We start from the raw sequence: 23,169 nt of genomic DNA, 5'->3' as shown, positions 1-23,169 counted from the left end.
AGCAGCGAGGAGATTACAACCCTTGCTTGTTAGCATATAAAAACGAGTATGTCATCCCGCCCACGTATTTGCATAAGGTAGGCAAATCCTGCCGCAAACGGGGTGCACAACAAGGGTTCATGACACATGGAACTATCTGAGGACTGTCTCTGCTCTGCTGAACATCTGACGGGATTTGAGATGAGATGAAGAAGAGAGGAACACTCTCTGTACTGTGTACTGTGGGACAGATGGAGGGTTTAATCTGGGAGAAGTCAAGAGCTATGAAACACATGGCAGGCAAGGCTAGGTCCCAGTCAATTTGGCAGAGAGGAAAAACACAGTTACTACTCAACAGATGTCCTCGTTGCTGTATCAGACAAATAAAACAGCTCAGAACATCAAGATACATATCCATTCTTAAAATAGTATTGTGTTGGAGAGCAAATGTGGGCTGATGTAGCTACAAACAGCAGTGCTGCAAAATACTGTGTAACCAATGGAGAAGACACATTCAAGCTGTTTTTGTTGTCGTTGTTGTCGTTGTTGTTGTTTATTTGTTGGACGGAACCACCCACTCACCGAGCTGCTGTTGGGTTCTGTGGCCTCAATGCTGTCTCTGGCCAAAGCTACAATGACTTTGCTTTTCTCCCCTGCCCAGTGGACCACCATCTGGTTATGTGAGTCATTCAGGTGGGCCTGTGAATAAGTAACACAGATTAGAAGGAAAGCAGTTTCAAGTGTCATCCAAGCGTTTGCACAGTTGAAGGGCTTTGGCAAGGGCATAATGTTTACGGTGAAAACAATACAGAGCCGATAAAGAGAAGAACGGGAACACTCGTGCAAAGCAACAAAAGAGGTGACGGTATGGGCACTTTTCCAATCTGATTTGGAGAGCAGAGAAAAGTATGTCATCTTTTCATTCCTTCCCACCACCCACTCCTCCCCAAGTACACTCACTCACTCACTCACACACACTCAATCTCTATCTCACATCTTTATTAGGAATTCTGCAGGGGCGGATAGTTTTTTTTTTTTCCTCTCTCCTTATACTTCCTCTTCTTAGAAGCCATTAAAAAGAAATGCCACACATCAGTCTTGTCTTTATTGTAGCCCAGCAAAATGTCAAATGTGTGCCTCTTTACTGCAGTCTTCACTTTTTTTCTCTCTCTCTTTCTTTCTTTTTTTTTTTTTTTTTTTTTTCTTGAGACAGAGAGTAATTCCAAACGGTTGTGGATTTTCACCAAGCAAGCAAAATGACTTATCCACATTCCATAAGAAAGCAATGCAGAGCTCTGCTAGCTATCGCATAGACACTTTACTTGTGGAGATATTTACTCAGTTTATTTAAGGAGAGATATCTGAAGACGATAACTATATACCTGGTGCGTACTGCGAAACAATACACAACAGTGCTGTAGTAACATACTAGAAAATATCAATCTACAAATGGGGGCTCTGCTGTGTATGGTTGCAAATTCAAACATCAAGTCTTAACTCAACCTCCTCACATCACTGTGGTGTTATCATTTAAACTGAAATGACAGAGCTTTAAATCTCCCAACCTTTCTAAGCCTCGCCGGCCACAACGAGTGCGCAGCCTATCGGCATGCTCCCACTGACACAGCTAAACACAAAGAATGATAGTGCCGTTAAGATGGAACACTTAGGGAAATTGCTGCAGATAGAATCACCGAATAATCAGGCTACAGGACTCCTTTAACCGAAAAAAAAAACGATAAGATGTTTTACCCCTCTTTAGTCAAAGCTAAAGGCTCCGAGCCCCAATCCATCTGGCTGTCGTTGCGTACGCATTTTGACAGTCCGTTAGCTTAACAGACCTGAAAAACCTGTCCATAAGCAGACGACACAGTGAGTTCAAGCTCTGAGATGCATATAGAAGTGAAAATGGATCCATGGGAACACAGGTGTGGTCTGTGTTGGACATAAAGGATTAAACGGTTGAGGAAAACGTAATGCTGCAGAGTGCGACAGTGACTATCCTGATAAGCTGTCGTTGCTGTAAAATCATGTGGAATTGGTGACAGCTGACATGAAACGTTCGCAGTTGAACGATTAAAAATACAAACACTTCCTGTCGATATGAGCAGGTGTGAGGCCGAAGATGAAGAAAAAAATAAAGTGGTATTTCTGATGTAATAGCGAATGACTGAAGAATAACAGAGACTGGTGATAGCTGGTGTTTGTATGGTCTTGGTTCCTCAGTCTTGTACATTACCTTTGGCATTTCTCCATTTGAGAAGATGCCAGCGGACACGACCACTTAACCTTTCCTGTCTTTCTCAACTCGTCTTTTTTTCAGATAGTCACTTTTTTTGATTTGTTGGACCGTTCAGACAACAGAAAAGAAATTAAATGTCATAAAACTGATTTATGTGGTGAAAAAGGTGTCGTATCATATCTTTGCCGCAAAATCACGGGGAAAATGAATTAACACCGTAAATGACTCTGATTTACCCTATTGTAGCTCTGCGTCTTGCCAGTAAGAACGGTGAACAAAATACCAATTATTTGAAAATCCAAATAACAAAATTCGATTAACTGATAGAAAAAAGAAACTGAGACCAAATCAGCAAAACAAAATTCATGTCAAAGTTATCTTTAACAAGTCTGATCCTGCACAGTTTCAATAAACAAGTACCTTTTTTTCATGAGAACATCATAGAGCAGTTGGTGTGAACAACCTGATAGCCCTACCCCTTTATCACATCTTTTTGTTATGTCTTCTTTATCCTGAAAAGTGGTGAGTGGAGGATGCCTAGAAATATTTAGACTGAGTCAGTGCACATTTTTTAATACATTATTCATTCAATAAACATGGGGGGGGAGGGAGAGAGAAAGAGAGAGAGAGAGAGAGAGACAGAGTGAGTGAGAGAGAGAGAGAGAGAGAGAGAGAGAGAGAGAGAGAGAGAGAGAGAGAGAGCAAGCATTTGAGCTACTGCTTGCCGCAGGTATTTTACAAGTGTTAGACTGAAACAATGACATCATCTCTGCAGCACTGCTGCTCAAGCCAAGCGGCCACCTACACGTTTATTATTGGTAAGCAATCAGCTATGGCCTATAGTCCCAGTGAGGGAGATAAACCGCACAGCACACGGGAAATGGCTGAGATATCATTTAATAAATGAACATATTACCGTTATGAACGATGTAGGGATTGTCCCTAATGATCAATAAACTAGCCAGCCTTGATTACGATTCTTCCCATTAACTTATGACATGTGCAGTGTAAGACTTTGATTCACGGTCACTTAACATTATTGACTTCGATGAAAAAGTCAATTCAAAAGTAAGTTTCATACGTTGAATTTTGGAAATCTGTTATATTGCACAAATGCATGATAGCACAAGCTATCAAAGTATTCAGGTGTAGTTCAGTATTATTCTGACATGACACAATTTTAGTCTCAGTTATTGAAAAAAAAAAAAAAAACTAAAAAAAGTGAATAAAGTTGAAAGGTTCATGCATTGTGCCTTTTCATGCTACTTCCAAAGGACTGGGAAAGGGGTCCAGCAGGATAAGCAAAGGTATTCAGATCTGGCCCAAGGCACATCCCTAGAGCCAGTGTGTCTCAAGTACCCTTACCAAGCAACTGTGACCTTCTACAGCCACAACACAAGCACCCACAATGACAAAAAACACAGGAAAATTATTTTGTAACCTAACCCTGGATAAATGTGAACCACACATGCTTCAGACACGCCCTTTAGCTGTTTATAATTAGCCAACATTTTCGCTGTTTTATTTTGTCAACATTTTATCTGTTTGATGCACCATTAAATCTTAACCAGACACAAACTCACCAGAGCATTACATTTCCAAAAGACCAAAAGATCACATGAACCATCTGTCTAGAACAAGACACAGCATGTCCATTGTAATTACACACTTTCTGGAAGAGGACAATGAGGATACAAAATGACTAATATACTATCAATAACTATCTCCCTGATTTCCCAGTAGGAGTTAACAAAAATCAGTATGTGTGTAGTATGTGGGCCAGGTAGCAGTAGCCTGAGGCCAAACTCAAGGATGACTCAACATATCTGATGACTGAAGGTGAACTCAGAGTGACAATAACAGACGTGGAGGCAAACATTCATGTTTGTTTGATTAGTGAATCTACATCAGTAAAATGTTCAGACAAGTTCTCCTCACACCTCCTGCATGAATTTCACATAAGTATCCTCAGTCTCCTCCCCCCACTTCTTGTACATAATCCACAAACACAAACACAGACACATGCGCGCACACACACACACACACAGACACACACACATAACTCCTCTCACATTTAAGATCCAGTGCCTCTCTCCGTTGTTAGCTAAAAACAGTGAGAATCCACCTTAGTATCTTAGTTCCCAACATACAGCTGTCCTCTACCGTTTCAGAGTTAAACTGTCAGCTGGCACACCTATAGTTCCCTATGTAAACACTGATACACTAAGTTCCCTTCGCATAAAGGAACAGTCTTGCTATTGAATCAACAACAGGGCTTTCAAAAAGGCTGTGATAACTGTCATGTTTTAAATGGGTAAATTTAAAACTATACCCTGGGACGTGTTGACCAAGTGCCATACTATTAGCATAAAAAGAACTCAACAGCTCCTGTTTCAGTGTAAAAAACAGAAGAGGAGAGAGAGACAGAGAGAGAGAGAGAGAGAGAGAGCATGAAAAAGAGGGAGAGAGAGAGAGAGTTGTGTTTTTCTTTTTTAAAATGTAAAAATGTAAAGGGTAACTCAGAAAGGAACTGGATCTGAACTTACGATAACTTTGGGAAATAATATCATTGTATATGACTCAGTTAATCCAAACTATAGTTCATGATTTCTCACAGCAAATGGCTCTTCACTAACTTCTGGGAAAAAGATTTCACAGTGTACGTATTACTCAATACCAGTGCATTACCGTAAACCCTTATTACTGCTATTTGTGTGATTACTTACATAAAACAGTGCTTTGCATGGTTAATTTACTTTCAATTTGCTTTTATCTCTGCCAAGCCAAAGTAGATCAGAAAAATTTTCACAAAGACTAAGCACAACAAAATGGGGTAATAATACGCCTCTGAAAAGAAGCATAAACTATGTAAAAAGGCTGAAGTCATCTGATTGGTTTTCTAAGTAAATAATTAAATGAATAAACAACACTTAAAAGCAAAGACATATAAGAATAATGCCTGTTTCAGACATGCACTGCACTGAACTAATCTAGACATTACCCGGAGGAGCTGTATGTGAGAACACAAATGTCTGAATCAGTTGGACCGGACCTTAAACGGATTTTACCCTGCCAGCTCCCTAGTGCAAAGTCCGTGTCCGTTTGAGTGTGTGAATAGAGCATGTCATTGTCCAGAGAATTCACAGTGAGTGAGTGGGTGTGTTGATGACGTTTCTATCATGTGGCTGGAGCGAAACCGGTGGGATCTTTGTGCACAGAGTGTAGCTGCTTCATAATCTTTTCTGCTTGCCTGTATATTACTTTCCACTCTTTCGTTGATATTGTAGATACCTCCAAATACATATAGCATTGATATCGATGCAAACACTAGTCATCGTTACGGATGAGTCGGTAGCCATCTTCAATGCGCTGTGAGCAAAACACTGCGATTTCCGCAGTGTACTTTTTGCGTCGTGTCCTGCCTCCTGCACACTCTAACCAGTTGCTACCCATTGCCTAAACCAAACTGAATATTTCCAGTAGGTGAGAACACATCTGACATGGACAATCTCCTGTTATTTGTTACATGTGTGAAAGGGCAACTCTGGACAATGTCCAGACGTGATTCTCTGGACATTGTCTGGAGTTCATACGAGAAAGCGGCTTAAGATTAGCAGTTATGAGACAAACACCCTGCCATTTCTGTAATTTAATACAATGGTGTCAAATCAATGAAATTATTCTATAAAGTATTACACCTATTATACCCATATTTTACCTGATACTGGTATTTGTCTGTCAGACTACAACAACCTTGCTGAAATGTCACGTAAGCCTCACAGCTGAATGAGCTAAATTCAATAGCAGTTTATTTTACAGACTACAGAGTCTGCAAAGAAGACTCAGCCTCAATCAGCACTGACACATCTAGTTTAGAGAACTGTGAAGACAGAACTTAAGATAGCACCCCATCTTTTAAATACCCTCTTCAAATACTCTTATTGCCTTACAAACCTGAGAGTTTTACACCCAAAAACTATCAAAAGATGCTACAAATACTACATGAATTGATTACAGAGAGAGGAGCAATCGATAGTAATAATTTGTTTTTCATTAAAAAAAAAGGGAGGAGTAATTTACCAAAACTACAACATTACACATGAAGCTCTTATTTAAAATAAACATTACTGACTCACTGCAGATCAGAAAAGCAATCAGATAGACTGTTCAGAGCACGTCATATCCATTACGCTCCAGGCGGCATTAATGGTCCTTTCATTACAAATGAAATAGGAATTACTTTTCGCCCTATAAAATATTTTACAGGTTTGGGGTAGGTTAATGGGTAAGCCACAGCTGAAATTGAAAAATAAATAAAACACGGAAGATTCTGAGTAAACAGAGAATCAATTCTGAACAAGGACCCACTGTATTGACCTCTGACTCATCTTGCTGTGTCCTGGCCTGCGAAGCATAATTACTGCTGCACAACAATGCTGTGGACACTACGGGTCTAGGGAATATTAACAAACACCGTCAGTCCTGAGGAGTTTACTTCTGTTCAGGCTGAACCAAAGGCACTTCAATTAATGAGGGGGGAAAAAAAAGTTCTGTGTCTGTTTGTGCAAGTCTTGTATGGAGGCAAGTCTGATTCAACTTCACTGCTAGCTTACAAGCTTGTCTGAAAGACGGCACTAAAGGTTTTCAAAATTCAAAACAAAAATCATGAAAAGGAAGGAAGAAACTCGCTGTGTGGAAATCTTAACAAGATTCTCGGAGACAGACAATACTTTTGAAACTAATATGTCTTTTGTCCAGTGCTGTAACGACAACTCATGGATGACTTCCTGTGCATACAAAATGAAAGCCTTGTGACACACAGGGTGAGCTCCCCTGTTGCATTTTATGGTAAAAATATTTAAAGAGTTCCCATTAAACCTGAACAGAGCCTATTATATGGATCATGCCTTCTTTGGTGATTATCTTGTTAAATAAACCAGTACATATATGCAGCAAACTGACAAATCCAGTTTTGTCAAAGGAATTCAGTTGAATAAAGGCCTCCTGTTCTATTGTAAAGGGAAAAGAGACGGCTCAAATCACTACATCATGATTTGCTGAAGAAACTCGACAACTTAGAACTATGAAAGAGGCACTTAAAAATTAAATGAGTAATTAGCTCGGTGAGAATGAAACCAAACATATCTGTTTCTTTTATTTGAGTATTTTCAAATTCTAAACTGCGTCTCACTGTACATCACCCATTTGATCCTGGGTCCATTTTCATGATAATCATATGCAAGTTTGGGGAGGGGGGGGGGGGGGTGTAAGTCATATTAGTAAAGAACAACATCTGATTCGTCTTGAGGTTCATTGATCATTTCTACTTTGAAAGTCCAGACAATGAATGGCTCCGAAATGAATAACAGCAGTATTTGGCTCATGTGAAGGTACTGCGACTACATACAGAGCTCAAGAGTACCACGACAGGCACCAGTCACGCCAGTTTAAAATAGCGTTTCTTTTGCATGTCCAGTTACTAAACAAGGATGATATCAAAATGAATTATGTTTATATAATCAAGCTTTGGAGACTGTCTCCATCTCATAAGCTTTAAAAGACTCGTCGCCACCAATGGTGAAATGACGTGTTACGTCATGGCACATATAGGGTAAAGCCTGTAAAACTTAAATACTCGTGCGAAAATCTGCATCTGCCACATGAAATCTCAACGCAAAATGACAACAAAATACGGATCAAACGAAAAGTATGACAGATTGCAGAATCAGAAATCATTTTCCAACAATAATCGCTATGAAGTGTGCCCCCTGCATTAATCTGGCCTCGTTACTTCATCAGGTGCAGATGGGTAGTGACCTACACTCCTATTGTACACGTCGTGCAGAAAATGCTAACACCACTGTTACAGATGAAAACTGATGGTTAGGTATCTGTTGGTTGTGTAACGTTGATAATCAAATCAAACTTTGGTCAATAAATGCGGAAAAATTAAATAGGACCACTGAGACTTCTCGGCTGAAACTCAGCTCTGTCTCTTTCAGTTGGATATCCCTTCACTTGAATTACTGTCTATTTATTTCCTCTCATTCTGTACGTGGTGATAAATCGCGAAGGGGCGTGGGACAGACATTGGAGATGGCAAACAGGTCACTGAAGACTGACTAGCTCTCTTGTAAGGTAAATGACTTCGCTAGCGGCTGCAGGTATGACTTAGGATACGAGCGGTCATAAAGCTAAAAAACCATATCGCTATCCCCTAGACACCTGAATGAAAAAGAAAATTATCTCACCTTTCCATAAACCTTTGGCACGGGTGACTGAGCTGCACTTCGCCGATTGCGATTCCGATGCACCGCCGTATCTTCTGTGAGTTCCTTCGCTTGCTGCCCTGTTCGTTTTTGAGCTTCGGCGCCCATTCCCAATGCATGTTGTTCATTTACGTTTACGAGAGAAAAGCCTCTGTCTTGCGGTCGCATGAACCTCTCATCTTGGTAAAGACGAAGTGTGGAAGAAGCTGACCATGGAAGGAACCACAATAACAAATACAGAATACAACGACTAGGAGCCAACATCTTGTGCGTCTGCCTTGTCGCCATGTTTGTGTACGTTTTTTTTTTCTTTTCTTTTTTTGGATACGCGTGGAAGAGCGCCTCGAGTGGCGATTCGAATACAAACTGAGTGCCACACGTGAGATGTTGTCAGCACGGTAACGCTGCTATGAATGAGTTTGGAAAGGGAAAGTTGTGAGCCAGATTATTGATACTGTGTTCTGAAACATAAACCCAAGCATAACTAACAAAAATGGCCCATTTTGGTTAGCTATTTCAAAATGGGTAAGGATGTAATTGCCCTTCTCATTCAAAGGCGACTATTTTCGATTTGCCCTGTAGCACTTACATTTATGTCTTAAATTACATTTGACATGGCTGCTTCTAGTCAACGGGAGATTTAAAATAGGGATATTCCTATTGCTGTGTAAACCACTCGTATGACTAGTAACAATCACAAATTACTCGTTATTTTAAACTGTGTGTTTTGGGTGTTTACAAACTGAAAGAAATATCATCTTCATGGGGATTGAGAATCCCAGATCGTCATATCTCTGAACAGAGAAAACTGAAATGACAGTGACTTAGTAAGAAGGGAGACCATTTCGTGTATTTACTTGTATGAGACTACAGGTTATGATCACACACAAGTTCAAACCAAAACAAAACAACAACGAAATAAACAAACAAACAAAACATGGAAGTTATGACACTTATCCTAATCTGGGCACAACACCGCTACAAAAAGCAAAAACATGTCATGTCTTTTAAACACTGCTTTCAGATAACTCCCGGGATATTTGATTCAAATGACGCCATTTTGCTGACCTGTTACAGACAGGGCACTAAGAGTGGACGATATTTTGTGTTTTGGAACCTGACCAGTTATTCTATCAGTAGAGTTTTGCCGCAGAGTAAATGCTCATTCCCGATCCTGGGTCTTCAATATATCGTCAGAAACGCAGAGCGGAATAGTTCTCCTGTTTCAGTACCCACTTTCCGTCATTCCCTTATTTTGAACTTTTTTATTTTATTTTTTTGGCCACAATTTACCTTACACGTGTCATAACTGATATTGTATGTTCAACCAAGCCGTAATGAGATGCATTAGTGTGTGCTGTACATTACCGCCCGAAGAGAGCGACCTGTGATGGTGACCCAGTCTGATAGGCTATCACTGGCTCATTTTTCACTGGTTTTACAAACTTCATTTGTTTGCTTCTCACGTGCCAGATATTTTTACGTAGCTTTCTGGATGGAACCACTGTGAGAAAGGCAAGTGTTAACTCATAAGTGACTTGTGAAACAAAAGAAGAATCGTCAAAATATTTAAGAAGTATAAATTATTGTCTTTGGCAGTATATTTACCTTTAAGACGGTGTTTGAAGCACTAAGGTGAATTTTAAATATAGCTTGAAACAAGATAGCGAGATATGCAAGTAGCTGCTCGCGAATTTGCTAGGTTAATTTAACCCCCCGACTGGCTAACTGAACAAATTGTAATAGCGGTATTGACTAACGTTTATGCTGACTTACGTTACGTTTGTCCTTTGGTCAAATTGAAAGTTATATTAAATTGAGAGTAGGATGCCATCTGTAACAAATACTACGTATCATTTCTCAAGTGAACATCTGTTAAAATTTACAGCTTTTAAAAATATTCTTGTATGTCACGTTCGTCATAGATAACCGTTCACAAAAAAGTCATTAACAGTTAAAGGAGACCCACTGTCACTCAAGAGGGATGGACACAAAAGGATCCGAAGGGAAAACAGAAGTAAAATCCGCATTCGTCGTAATCTTACCTGCTAATTTCAAAGTCTTGGTGACATTTAACCGATCTTTGTGACAATTAAGTACCTTTATGAGAATAATAGGTAGCATTACCTGTACCACCCAACTGCCTTTTATAGAGCACTTGATATATTTGATATATTATAATTTTCAGCTATACCTCACCTACTTATGTCAGTTTGCAAGATCACGGTAAATTCAGCCTAAATGTACTTATCCTTTACAACAGTAATAAACCAGTCACTAAGCCACTTACTTTTATCTTGTTATTAATCTTTTTGACTGATATCTGGAATTAATTTTTTAGAGTATTTTATAATTAAACTTCAGTTGTGTATAGGTTGAGCAGGCATCTGAATGTTATGATAATTCTCCCTTAAAGAAGAGAAGAGGACATTGCTACAAATCACCAACCCCAGACATCGCGGAGGGTTTTGACGCAGTGTTGGCAGGTACTTAAACATCTGGTTTTAAAATTAACATTAATTTGGACTTGTACTATGGACTCTTAGACATCCAGTTGTGTATTTTGTGCTTTCCTGTCAATTTGTCCATGTCATAATATGAAACACAATATCTGACCTTGAATTTTACTCTTTTTTTTTTTTTTGGTCAATGAAAATATTAAAAATTATTGCTAGTATATCCAGTGTGTGTGGGTATGGTGCTTAGTGTGACTGTTTTTTTTGGTTTTTTTCCTTGGTCACTGTTCTGGCTTTTTCACCATATATTTCAGATGCAAACAGAGAAATTGATGCATTATTCTCCACATACTCTAAGGTCCTAAGGTAGGTGCTCAAAGAGACATTTAAAGTTTCCATATGCTGAAACTGTCTTCGTTGCATCCCGGTTTTACTAAATAATATTGTTGTTGAAGGGAGAGGGCAGCGGTGGATGCCTCTCAGGCCAGAGAGCTAGAAAACATACTCAGTGAGGCCAGGAACTTGGAATCACATTTGAAGAAGAAGAAGGATCTTTTGAAGCAGACCTTGGCTTCAATTTCTGAGAATCTTCACGAATAGAGTTTCCCTGTTGTGCATGTAATAAATGTTTTTCTTGTATCTCATTGGATAGAAAGACATTAAAATGGAAGTGTTCTAATGGCCATGCTGCTGATGATTTATCCCCATTTATTCTCCTATTTATGAAACATTTCATAAAATGTTGCTCTCCTGTTGGAGTTTGCCAAAACCTGCAAATTTATTCAGTGTCAGTTTTGTAGTTACTTTAATTATACGTGTTTCAGCTTAAAATAAAATGATAGTAATAAACTGGACTGGTCACTTTTAATGGCTTTATCTGGACTGTAGTAATCCCCTGAATCCACAAGCTTATTGGTATGTTTCTTAAGTGTGTTTGTCTGGTATTTTTACACAGTTACACAGTTCACATCATAGGGCTTATGAGGCAAATGACAAGGATGCCTTTTTTAGTTCTGGGGTATTTTTTATTGAAACTTTTACATAATTATTACAGTAACATATTCATGGATAGTACAAAATACAATACAGAAATTGCTCAACATAGAAACAGTAAATAAAAAAGTAGGACCGTCTGTTTTTACATGCTTGATTGGTATGTTTTGTTTTTTTTTCTATTTTCTTAAAGAAATAACAGGTAATAGCTAGTCTGAATTAAGAGCCGCATAGGTCATAGCACTCAAGCTTTCCATTTAAAACTTCAATTAAGAATACTGTACACTTAAGAGACAAAAAAAGAGGCTCTTTGTGGCTTTCCAGAATTTACTCAGAGAATACCCAACCCCTCCTCAGTCGTGGCTGCTCTGGAACGTCATCTAAATGCCAGCTTGGAAAGCTCCATGGAAGCCATAAGGAATGTTGACTGGCACTTCAGCACGGCCCATCTCCTCAAAAGACTTGGCATCCAAGACCAGGAGAAAAGTGCTCTTGTCCTGCAGACATACAAATGTTGTCAATGAATGGATTAAATACTAATTTGTTCCCACTGACATTATTTGTTTTCAGATATGCTGAATTGGTTGAATGCAAAGCACGCAGTTTCGTCATTCAGTTGCCTTAATGAGAATAATTCATTCCTGTGTCACCCACATGACAAAGAGTTTGCTTCCGCTTTCTTGCAGTATTGGGACAGCTGTTGGTGAAGGTGTACACCGAGTGCCTTACCTTATTGGGAGTGATGACCACTGACAGAATTACTCCATCATCTTCTTCCATGGCATCAGGTGAAGGGACAAAGACAGGCTCTGAGGGGTAAAGTCCAGGATATTGCCACACCTACACAGTCATCAGAAACAAGGGCCTCAGTATTAGTTTATTCAAACTGGCAGTGAGTATTCTTTATGCTACACTCTGTTTTGTATTTAAAAATATTGTGGAAAAGATCATTAATCATCAAACCTTCATCTTTTTGCTTTGAAGGTCCATCTTAATGAGGGAGTCTCCGACCAGATGTCTGAAGCCACATCCATAGAAGTAACGGTATGGACGGGTGTTGTACTTTGCATAGTTGATTTGTGGGAATTCCAGACCACCGAATTCATGGAGATCGTCACCATGGAGATCTTCATGTTTGCAGTAAATCTACAAAAATAGATTTTGTCATATTGATTTTAGACCACTTTTAAAAATCAAATAACATCTTAATTATGACAGAATTGTCATACAGGTAACTCTCAAAAGGTTCATGGCATATTTTATGGTTTACTATGTAGCCTGATTAAGTCAACGTACCTGGTTCTTGGCTGTTTTGATAGCTGTAGCTTTGCTGTACACAAGTGTGTTCAAATTCTGTTCGCTCGGTGTGTTCGTATCTATGTTGAGTGGCAAGACAAAACGCCGGGGAAATACTCTGCACATGGTGTTGTAAACCTGGGGAAAATGTTCAAATATCTCCTCAATTCTGTTGTTTCACAAGTTTTGGGATCAGTACACACATATATGATTTTTAGCAATGTAATTATAAAACACATGTCGTTGCTATCCAGCAAATGCTTTGTAGCCAGTGTTTTACCTCATCCAGATCATCTCCGGATTTGCGTAAGTTCTGGACCATGTAGTTGTTGATGGCCTTGCCATCATCTGAGCTACACATGTCCATCACCAGGAAGCCATTGTCCTCATAACAGTTGATTTGGTGGAACGTGGACAAAGCCTTGGTGTAATATTTGACTGAGCTCAGCTGTAAGAAAACAGATCCATATATTTATTTCAGTGATCTAATTTCATTTAGGGCATAATTAACCATTTATTTGCTGAACACATCCATTACTTCCTAAACACCAAAGTTATAAGTGTCCATAACATCAGTCTCTGCTAAATTAAGATTAAATGTTCTTTTCTGAGATATTACCGAAATCAGTAAATATTGTGTCTAGTCCTGTCTAATCTTACCTTGCCTGTGTGCTTATTGATCACATGGAAGACGGTGTCTAGTTTAGGGTCCCAGTAAACACCATCACTAATCCCCTTTCCGCGTAGTTTGCCAGTCACAATCTTAAGGAGATCCATTTTGATGGGCTGTTCAATGAATACCACATAGTTCTCTGACATAGCTGAAACGAAATAAGGAAAATAAGAAAATATTCAACTTCCCTCCCATAATCCCAAAATACTTTAGTATTTCATACGATGAAATAATCAGGATGCCTACTCACCAAAACTGTGATAGTATGATGGTTTTCCTTTATCAACAGATGGAATAGAGCATATAACCTTAGCTCCGTCCAAGGTGTCATTTGGACTGTGCTTCTCTGGGGGCACTTGGATAATGTTGTAAAATGCACCTTAAAATATCCAGCGTAAAAGTTTGATTAGACGAATGCAGATCTGTCTTGGTCTGTTGCTGATTAATTATTCTATTGTAAAAACAAGATTTTTCCTGCTTTAATCCATTTAAACAAACCTTTGGCTGTGTAAGAATTGCCCATGTTGTATGTCGTTCCATCAGGGTCCACATGGGGGTGGGCTGTGGCTCCGTTAACAGCAATGAACTTGCTCCAGTCCACCTATTTAATCACACATGCATTTGAATTATCATTTAGTTCAATTCATTTTAATCAACGGGTTGACAGTCCACTTAGCTGCTGGTGTGTGTTTTAAGCTAAGAAGGAAAGCAATATACAACATATTATTGTACCTTCTCTTTAGTCTGCAGTGTATCCGGATCTATTTTGTGCATGAAGTTTGTCTCTGTGCTGACATAGTAATCGCCCTTATATTGGACAAAGCTCACACTGGCATTGTCAGTTGGTTCTGCAAGGGCAGAGACAGTTAATTATTACATTGAACACTTTAAATCTAATTGTGTCATTTTTAGTTTTTGTTTAGTATCTTTTGGTTATAGTCACAATTTTACAAAATTGGCACTTACTTGGCAATTCAAAGCGGGACAAGAATCGCTGGAAAAAGTTCTTGCAGGGATCTGGCATGCAAACTGTCCCAAATTCAGAAACAACAATGCGGTTGTACTCGGTGTTTGCCTTATAGCAGTCGCTGTTCAGAAAGCGGCTTTTGTAGGTCACCTGTCCGTCCTCTATTTTAAACTGATGCAGGAGCGCCATTCCATCAAACCAGTGGTTGAGCCTGCGAGACAGAGACATTATTAACTGGACTAGACTGTCATTTTACCATCATTTTGCTTTCTTACATTTCTGTAAAGAAAGCACTACTCACCTGTTATTCCCAATTTCAAACTTCCCTGGTCCATTCCTGAGGAATTTGCCACTGATCCAAGAGGGGATATGCCCACTGATCTTTGTAGTGATGGGCTCGGGTGTCTCATCCACAGAGCGCACAAGCTTTTCAATGCATGGTAGACCATGCACATCTGTGAAGTGCTGGTTGTTCTTATTTGACTTGCTTGAGATCTTACTCTTTGACATCTTCTGCCAACATAAAAAAAAAATACAGGTTACATTTCCATCAAGTGTTATATAAACATTTATTGTGTTAGATTTTTTGTTTGTGCGTGTGTGTGTGTGTGTGTATATATATGTGTGTATATATATATATGTGTGTGTGTATATATATATATATAAGCATTCATAGCTGTTACAAGGCAAAAATTAAGCAAACTACAGACTCTCAGGTTTCTGTACCTTGACTATTATTGTTCACAATGGATGTCTCTTGAAGTCTCTTCTCTTCTTGTCTAACAGACGTGAGAGGGAAAGTGGATGAATCAGGCTGCCAGGAACTCTTCGGGAGCTCTTGAGAGGCTGTTGTGACTGTCTCTGAGGTTAGTGCTGAGATTATATAGAGGACGGACCTTGACTGATCATATGACTCTTATACAAGGCTTTGCATTGTAAAAGTCCCTAGTAAATGTGGTGTTGTATGTTGATTAGATATTAACTTGAACAGTAGCTTTCAAGAGGGACAGTGTATTTGGGTTCAGTCCAGAATTATCTGTAACTAAACAGCCAATAAAATTTTAGGCACAGAACGTGTCACACAAAGTCACATAAATCCAAAAACGTTGTTTGCGAGCCATTTAGGGACATAATTGTTCATTATACCACATAAATACAAAGTCAATTCACCCCTTGTCCATGCAGCTGGGCACTGTGTAAAATTGTTCTTAAGAGTCTCGGAAATTCCCAAGACAACAACACATGTAATAAAGCATAACGTCCCTGGAGCACAAAATGAAAACAAACTGAGGATGACACTGTTTTAGTAAACCGCATTGGGTAAAAGAGGACCAGAGCAAAACCACTGCAAAAGATTCACTCATTCAGTTAACCCTAGAAAAGTAACTGATATAGCAGCATTTATTCATTTGGTAGCCAAACATTAGGTTCTCTCCTTATCAATGTGAGTTTTAGCAAAATATCATTTCAGTATTGTTAAAACTTTGCTTGATGGTAAATGATTCTGGAATCTGACTAGTTAAGATTTTGACCCAGATGTCTGGGTCAATCTAGTCAATGTTCTTTTTCTTTTTCTTTTTTTCCCCCTTAACTCCAGCAGTGACCTGCCCTTAAATCCAAGGCTATATGATAACAGAAAATTTCCCTGTTTGTTGTTGGTTGCCTCTGAGACAGTAACATTTTTTCACCGTTTATGAAATGTAGACTTTTTACTCAAACAGCTTACAATGGTGCACAATTTCTGCCCTCATATGTATGACACAGAAAGCATCAGTGAAAGAAAGCTTCTAAAGAAAAAAAAAATTACTTCTTCTGTAGTTTTCAAATCAACATACTGGATAGGAGCTGATATGGAGCTGATTGTCAGGTCTGACATCCAGTGAGTTCCACTTCACAGCCTTTTACAGCCTTCTGTACTGCTCATGACATAATAGCAGCTGACAATGACAATTAAACACACTGATAATGATTATCTTCAGGTTCAATCATATCTGAATTCATTTTACTGTAGGATCTGCTACAATACTCAGAAAAATGGAGCCCTGGAAATAAGCCAACAGTACAGTACAGAGGAGAGTGTGATAAGATGATGTGAATTACCTAATTTAAACATGTGGTCCAAACATGAAGTCTATTCTGTCTTAGATTCAACAGGACAGCTCTCAGATACGAAAGCATATTGGCAAGTTTATTTTATTGAATAATTTTTTGGAGTAATGGAAATATCAAACACAACATTATAAAGGTTTAATAAATAATGAGGAATTAGGCAGGCCTTTTTATCTTCAGGTGAACTTGAATCCACCCTAGAAAGCTGTTATGGGAAATTTTGAAATGTTTGCAGTGATGTGTTCTTGACTCCACTTCTTTACAGGATAAAAGAAACCAAAATCTCCTCTGCTTTCCAAGAGATTCAGTGATGTTCAGATCCAGAAGGTGTTTTGTTTTTTTATGTGTGAAACTCCTTAATCAGTTTCATAGTGGTGTTAGTATGATGGCTTTAGCCCCATGGATTATGGGAACATCTAGAGGAAACAGGGTGCACTTGGTCACATTAAATGGCTGTATATTCACTGACCATAGCTCTACCGTGCAGAGTAATAAGCAGATCTAATAAGTCCTTCTGGATGGCTGACTATACCATAACATACAGCCATACTCCATACACAAATAACTACAGTTAGAGCCAGACAAAGGGAGCAGAGGTCTTTCTACAACCATGAACCTGTTTTTTTGGTTGTTGTTGTTGATGCTGTTTTGCTTTTGTTTTTTTGACACAGGTCACTGAAGTGCAGATTTATTTTCTTTTGGTAGATATCCTATTAGCGTCTTTCTATCGTTGTTGCTGAGCCTATTTAAAATGATTAAAACCAATTGATAAAAGCTATTTAATTAAAAACAACTACACCTCTGTCCTGATGCAGCTTCTCAATACTTAGCGCAGACCATCATAATTTGACATTATTCCTCTAGAGATACAGAATTATTTCTGTGACTATTCAGTTTTCTGTTTAAAAAACAAAACAAAACAACTGAATGATATGTTCTCATTTCCTAACATGGTTTCAGCATATTAAGTGAATATAAAGTTCTAAACATCCCTTCTCTGGTCTTATAGTGTTGAATTTTTATATATATTTGCGGTATTATGCAGTATGCACCATTTATCATAATTTCTGTTCACTGAAGTAAGTATTGTTCTTGCTGTTAGCCACACCTGTAATAGATTCTGGTCATATCTTTTTCACCTTTTTCCCAACCTTGCACTCCCTGTGAACCATGTTTTACATGCCTGTTTTGTGTCAAAGATAAGTTGTTTTTTAAAAATGCATGAACTGCTATTGTATGCATACGATTTTCATTTCCTGCACAGAAACTTTTAGTAATGACAAAATTGATTTGATTTTAATATGCCGATGCAATATGGCAGTATGTAACAAATTAAAACAAATGTTCAGTTAAAATGTATAGGTTAGATATCTAGCTAGCATTTGTGGAAAAAAGAATTGTACTGATTTTAATTTTTGCAGTCCGACATTGCCCTGGTGTGGAGTTGCCCTGGTACCCTAAGAGACACAGTTTAAACCCAGACCACAAACTTCTTCAACTTCAACTTCAACTTTTTCTTCTTCTTCTTCTTCTTCTTCTTCTTCTTCTTCTTCCTGACGCATGGGAATATGGTTAACATCTCATTATATTCAGTTTGAATCTGTTTAAGTGCAATGTGGGATATGTGTAATGAGATTAGGGTATGAGGACAGTGTAGATATTGGGGGTTGTATAAATCCATAAAACGGTGAGATAACGGTGAGTAGACGACATCACAGTCACACCTCTATAAGTTCACAGACACAAAGAGCAATTGGATTGTTTTATAATACAGAGTTCCCGTGGGCCAAAATGGGAAAGTAAGATGAAAAGGTAAAAAAAAAGTTGTTCAGACAACCTCATAACCCATTGGAAGGATTCCTCTAACCCCATGTCATCCACCATGTGTATGGTTTGATTGACAATGTTGTATTCATTCACAGCTTTAAAACAGCCTAAACTGACATTATTGTACATCTGAGATACTCCTTTACTTTTATAATTACAACACCAGATTTACAAAAAAAAAAGAACAGCAAAATGTTTTGTTTCATCAATGTGTCATCTTGTAATTGTCACAGAAAGCTGAGAATTATGTAAGCTGTGCAGACCTCAGAACCACTCCACTTTACAAATGGATGTTTTTCAAATTAATATGGTCTGCAAACTCATCATTTCAGAAAAATTACCTCATTTCACAAAACTGATCTTATACTTGGTCAAATGACCTCAAAAACCATTGACAGTTGGCTGTGTATGGAGGTTGTTTGATTAAATATTTCAACCTTGAAACCCATAACTGGTGCCCTGAACAGGCTCCTGATTGAGATCACATTTCATATTGATAAATGTCAGCACATCTGATAAACCATGACAATTGATGAATCAGGACAAAGGCAAGTATTGCTCTGAATTTGATTACCTCTCAGGTCTCAAATGTCAGCCCACGTGGGCTGCGTTGTTAGAAGTTCTTGATATATTAAGTTGCTAAAATTATTGAACCCTTTTTTTATTATATTGCATATTAAATTTCTCTTTCCACCAAAAATGTTATATTTTTCCAAAAGAATACTGATATAGGGTATTTACTTTACATAAATTGATGATGGTGATGAAAACACACCCCTTGCAGTTTCCTCCTGACAGAACAGATGTTGTAAGCCTATCTGCAGTTTGCTGGCAGTAGCTGGGATATGGAAAGAATTTTCTTTTTCAAAAAAACTCTCACAAACAGGTCTATTGCAATCAAAACATTATTTGACAGGGTCCTATTCAGTCGTATTTGAATCTTTCATTAGGACGTTCCAACGACTTAATAAACAAACTAATAGAGATGAATTACAGTGAAGTGGTTTTAAAGGGTTACTAAGTTGTTTGAACCAGATATAACTCAAACAATCCCACCATGATATTGCAAAGTCGTTCCAACAACATGAGGGTCAAAAGTGCCCCTCAATACTTTTTTTTTTTATCAAGCTATTTTTGGCCCCAGTTTCATCACGTACTTCTAATGGCGAAAATATCCTTGCATGCCTGTTGGGCAAATATGGTTACCAATTTGACACAGAGAAACTTCAGCAGGCAAATAAAGAATCTTTGTATTTGCTCTATTGCCCATTCTTTGTGTTGTACCTCATATAAATAAATCTATTATGGGATTCTCATCACATTTATTTATTTATTGAGGATCTAAGGGGATTTCAGTATTTTCTGGTGATTTCCCTCATTTCTTTTTTTAAAAATCCAAAACAACTCATTTGTAAACTCTGTCCCTTGATTCTATCAGGGAAAATCCTGACTGCTCCATAAAAAGGCTTGGTCAAAACATGCAGTTCTTCTGAAAAAAAAAAAAAAGTAAGGTAATGATGAAAAGCTATACTTCAACAAAAAACATCTTGTTATTTAAACAAACAAACAAACTGCCAGGCACTCTGGCTGATTTATCTGTTATGGAACAGACCTCATATCAAGGGGTCATTTAGAGGTGCCTTGTAGTCATGGCTGGTGTCACCTCAGCATGACAGTATTTTATGGCCCCTGTGCTTTCACTGCCTAGGTTCAAAAAGAGGTTATGTTGTATCTTATAATGGCCAAGTACTAGATATCCATTGCTGTCAAATCTGAAAAGATAAGTTCTTACACTGATTTGCCAAAAGTTCACCTTTCCTGTCTCAATGTGCGATAACAGCTGTGTCATGGTAAGGTGACAGAGTCAGTAATGTTCATAAAATTCAGTCCAGCATAAAAATAGGAAGTTCTTGCCAGTAAATCATCAAAAATAGTCAATTTGCAGATTCATATATTTATAACAACTGTAAAAAGTTGTGTATAATGATTATATCTCAATGAAATGTGATTCCATACAAATCAATAAAAGAACAGTTAAAGGTTTGAAATAACCTATAAAATGTAAACCTATAAAACTGATTATGCACAAGTTTGTGAGACTCGCAATTCTCTGAGATAATTAGTGATTTTTAAATGCAGTACAGAGTGTATTATTATTATTATTATTATCATTATTATTATTATTATCATTATCATTATTATTTAATATCAACAGTGATGAGTTGTACAAACCCAAGAATATTCTCCCAATATCTGGACTATTTCTTGTTCACAACAACCAAACATACTTATCCAGCGAGGACTGAAGTTTTCCTTTAGAGACTCGCTGGGTATCCAGAACATACTCTGTCTTCTGAGTCCTCTGTAACTTGAATAAATCTCAGATTGTTTTTTGCGGAATGTTCTAGAAAACCTAATCGAGAAGATCCAAAAACGTTCCTAATATTCCATAAACTGTGAATCTTACAAAAACAGTAAAATTCATTATTAAAAGTCAAAGTGAGTAAAAGTAAATATAAAGTAAACATTTTTAAATTTAAGACTCATATTAATATTATCATATTAAATTATGACTAAAATTAAGACTGGTGTGCTAGACACTTCTACAAAATTTTGAACTTTGGCAAAAACTAATTGCAAATATCTATCACATGCTTGCTTTTTTCATACATAAATAAGTATATGTTAAACTGCATAAAATCCATACTATTGGCGAAAATTTGTGAAAGAAAACAGTGTATAGTGCCTTGAAAGAGCCATATGACTCACTGGAACTGCTTCATTACACATTGACGTAGATTCGTTAAGTGTCTGGAACTCTACTGAAGGGGATGTGATATTAATCTTACAAGAATATCAGTCATTTGATATTTTGGTAGAAAATACAGTGCTCAGTCATTCATTTTGTTTAAGATCTGTTGACTACAACACACTAGTCAAAGAGTTTACATTATTCTCATGTTCATCAAGCTATTCTGACACTTGTGTTCTCTGTATGGAAGAAGCATTGTCACCCTGGAAGAGTCCCGTCCTGCCAGGACAGAAATGTTTCATCAGAGAATGAAAGTGATCTATGCACTGGCATATTAATTGTTTTTACTGTTTACCCCGCCCTCAGATGGACCCAAACCATACGTGAGAAAATGCACTCCACGTCCTAGCAGAGACATCAGTGTTTCATCATGCGATGGCGAACTGTTTCGCTCAGGGCTTCTCCCACTTGCTGATAAGAGGCCAAATGATGACTCACTGGACCATATGGATTTTTCACTGCCAAGTGCCCTTTGCTCCGGTTGACTTACAAATATACATTCTTCACATCTGTTCTTAATGTAATGGTCTGCTCATGCCTTAATTATTGATATTTGCACTAAACAGAATGAGCATTGCTTGTCTGTTTTGCCTTACATCCTTAACCAGTACACAAGTACAGTGAATAAGGAGTACATACTTTTGACTACAGTTCACCCCACTTGACAAGGTCTTTCAGACATCTATGCCAGTAGCTCCTTGGGCACCATTCCTCATAAAGCACTTGTAAGCTGAGCTGTCTTTGTCAACTGAAGCTCCAGCCAAACCTGCACCAACAATCCCCTCTTTGTCATAGTAACTGAGATCAGTTCCTTTAGCCAAGGTAGCAAAAATAAAGGGTGACTGATCCGTCCAGCGTACTTATTCATGACCCTACGCATGATGTGATGTTAACTGCTCCTTTCACTCAGGAAACACAACCGTGTGAAGGTACCTGGTTTTTTAGCATACTCTGTAACCCTCATTTACTCATGTAATTGCATTATCTTTGCAGTTACCTGAACGTATACGGGACAGTGTTGTTGCAACTTAAATATAGTAAAAAGTTTGATGGAGTGTTATGTGGTGATGTGGCATTAAAAATATTCTTAATCAATTTACACTGACAAAAACAGCATGGGAATATTCCCTGGGAATTTCCAGTGGTCGCCCTTAGGAAAAACCACATCTATTTGTCCTCATTCGACGAGCCACAGAGAGATCTTTGAGTAAAAAATAAACCATGTATAAATGAATTGTAAGTAAACCATGATAAATAAAAAACATGCTACAACTGTGTCCTTCATCACTGAATGTGACAGTTATCTAGTCACTCATCTTGGAATACCTTATACAAATGCCCCCAAAGATAAATAAGCCATTATTAAAATAACAATGATTAACCTCTATTGTTAACTATGACAAAAAAAGAAAAAAAAAATTCAAGAAAATAGCCTGAAGCAGTAGTTACCTACAGGATGGATAAAGTCCCTACATAGATCCGAGACAGTATAAGAGCTACTTGTTTTCTGGGGGTGTCTGACTCCCTCTAGTGGCGACATATTGTG

General features: G+C 38.0%; 2 protein-coding genes across 2 annotated transcripts in view; both read right to left on the bottom strand.

Moving 5' to 3' along the window:
• sorl1 (sortilin-related receptor, L(DLR class) A repeats containing) overlaps positions 1-8,778 on the bottom strand; it is a 40,163-nt gene extending 31,385 nt beyond the window's left edge. Inside the window, exons 1-2 of the mRNA XM_030776632.1 lie at positions 8,473-8,778; positions 562-678 (exon numbers count right to left, since the gene is read on the bottom strand). Coding sequence (XP_030632492.1) covers positions 562-678; positions 8,473-8,778 — 423 coding nt within the window. The remainder of the gene's footprint in view (positions 1-561; positions 679-8,472) is intronic.
• A 3,541-nt stretch (positions 8,779-12,319) lies between these two features.
• On the bottom strand, positions 12,320-15,355 carry bco2b (beta-carotene oxygenase 2b). The gene is made up of 11 exons (XM_030777020.1): positions 15,177-15,355; positions 14,875-15,086; positions 14,641-14,756; positions 14,407-14,509; positions 14,159-14,287; positions 13,896-14,056; positions 13,516-13,683; positions 13,236-13,373; positions 12,903-13,085; positions 12,669-12,779; positions 12,320-12,436 (listed from the first exon to the last, which is right to left on the bottom strand). Exons 2-11 carry the CDS (start codon positions 15,062-15,064, stop codon positions 12,320-12,322), a joined length of 1,416 nt encoding a protein of 471 aa, XP_030632880.1. The 5' UTR covers positions 15,065-15,086; positions 15,177-15,355.
• Positions 15,356-23,169: the final 7,814 nt, after the last annotated feature.

The sequence above is a fragment of the Chanos chanos genome, chromosome 6, assembly GCF_902362185.1.
Source record: "Chanos chanos chromosome 6, fChaCha1.1, whole genome shotgun sequence".
In the NCBI taxonomy this organism is placed as follows: Eukaryota; Metazoa; Chordata; class Actinopteri; order Gonorynchiformes; family Chanidae; genus Chanos; species Chanos chanos.
This window is presented reverse-complemented; position numbering and strand designations above follow the sequence as displayed.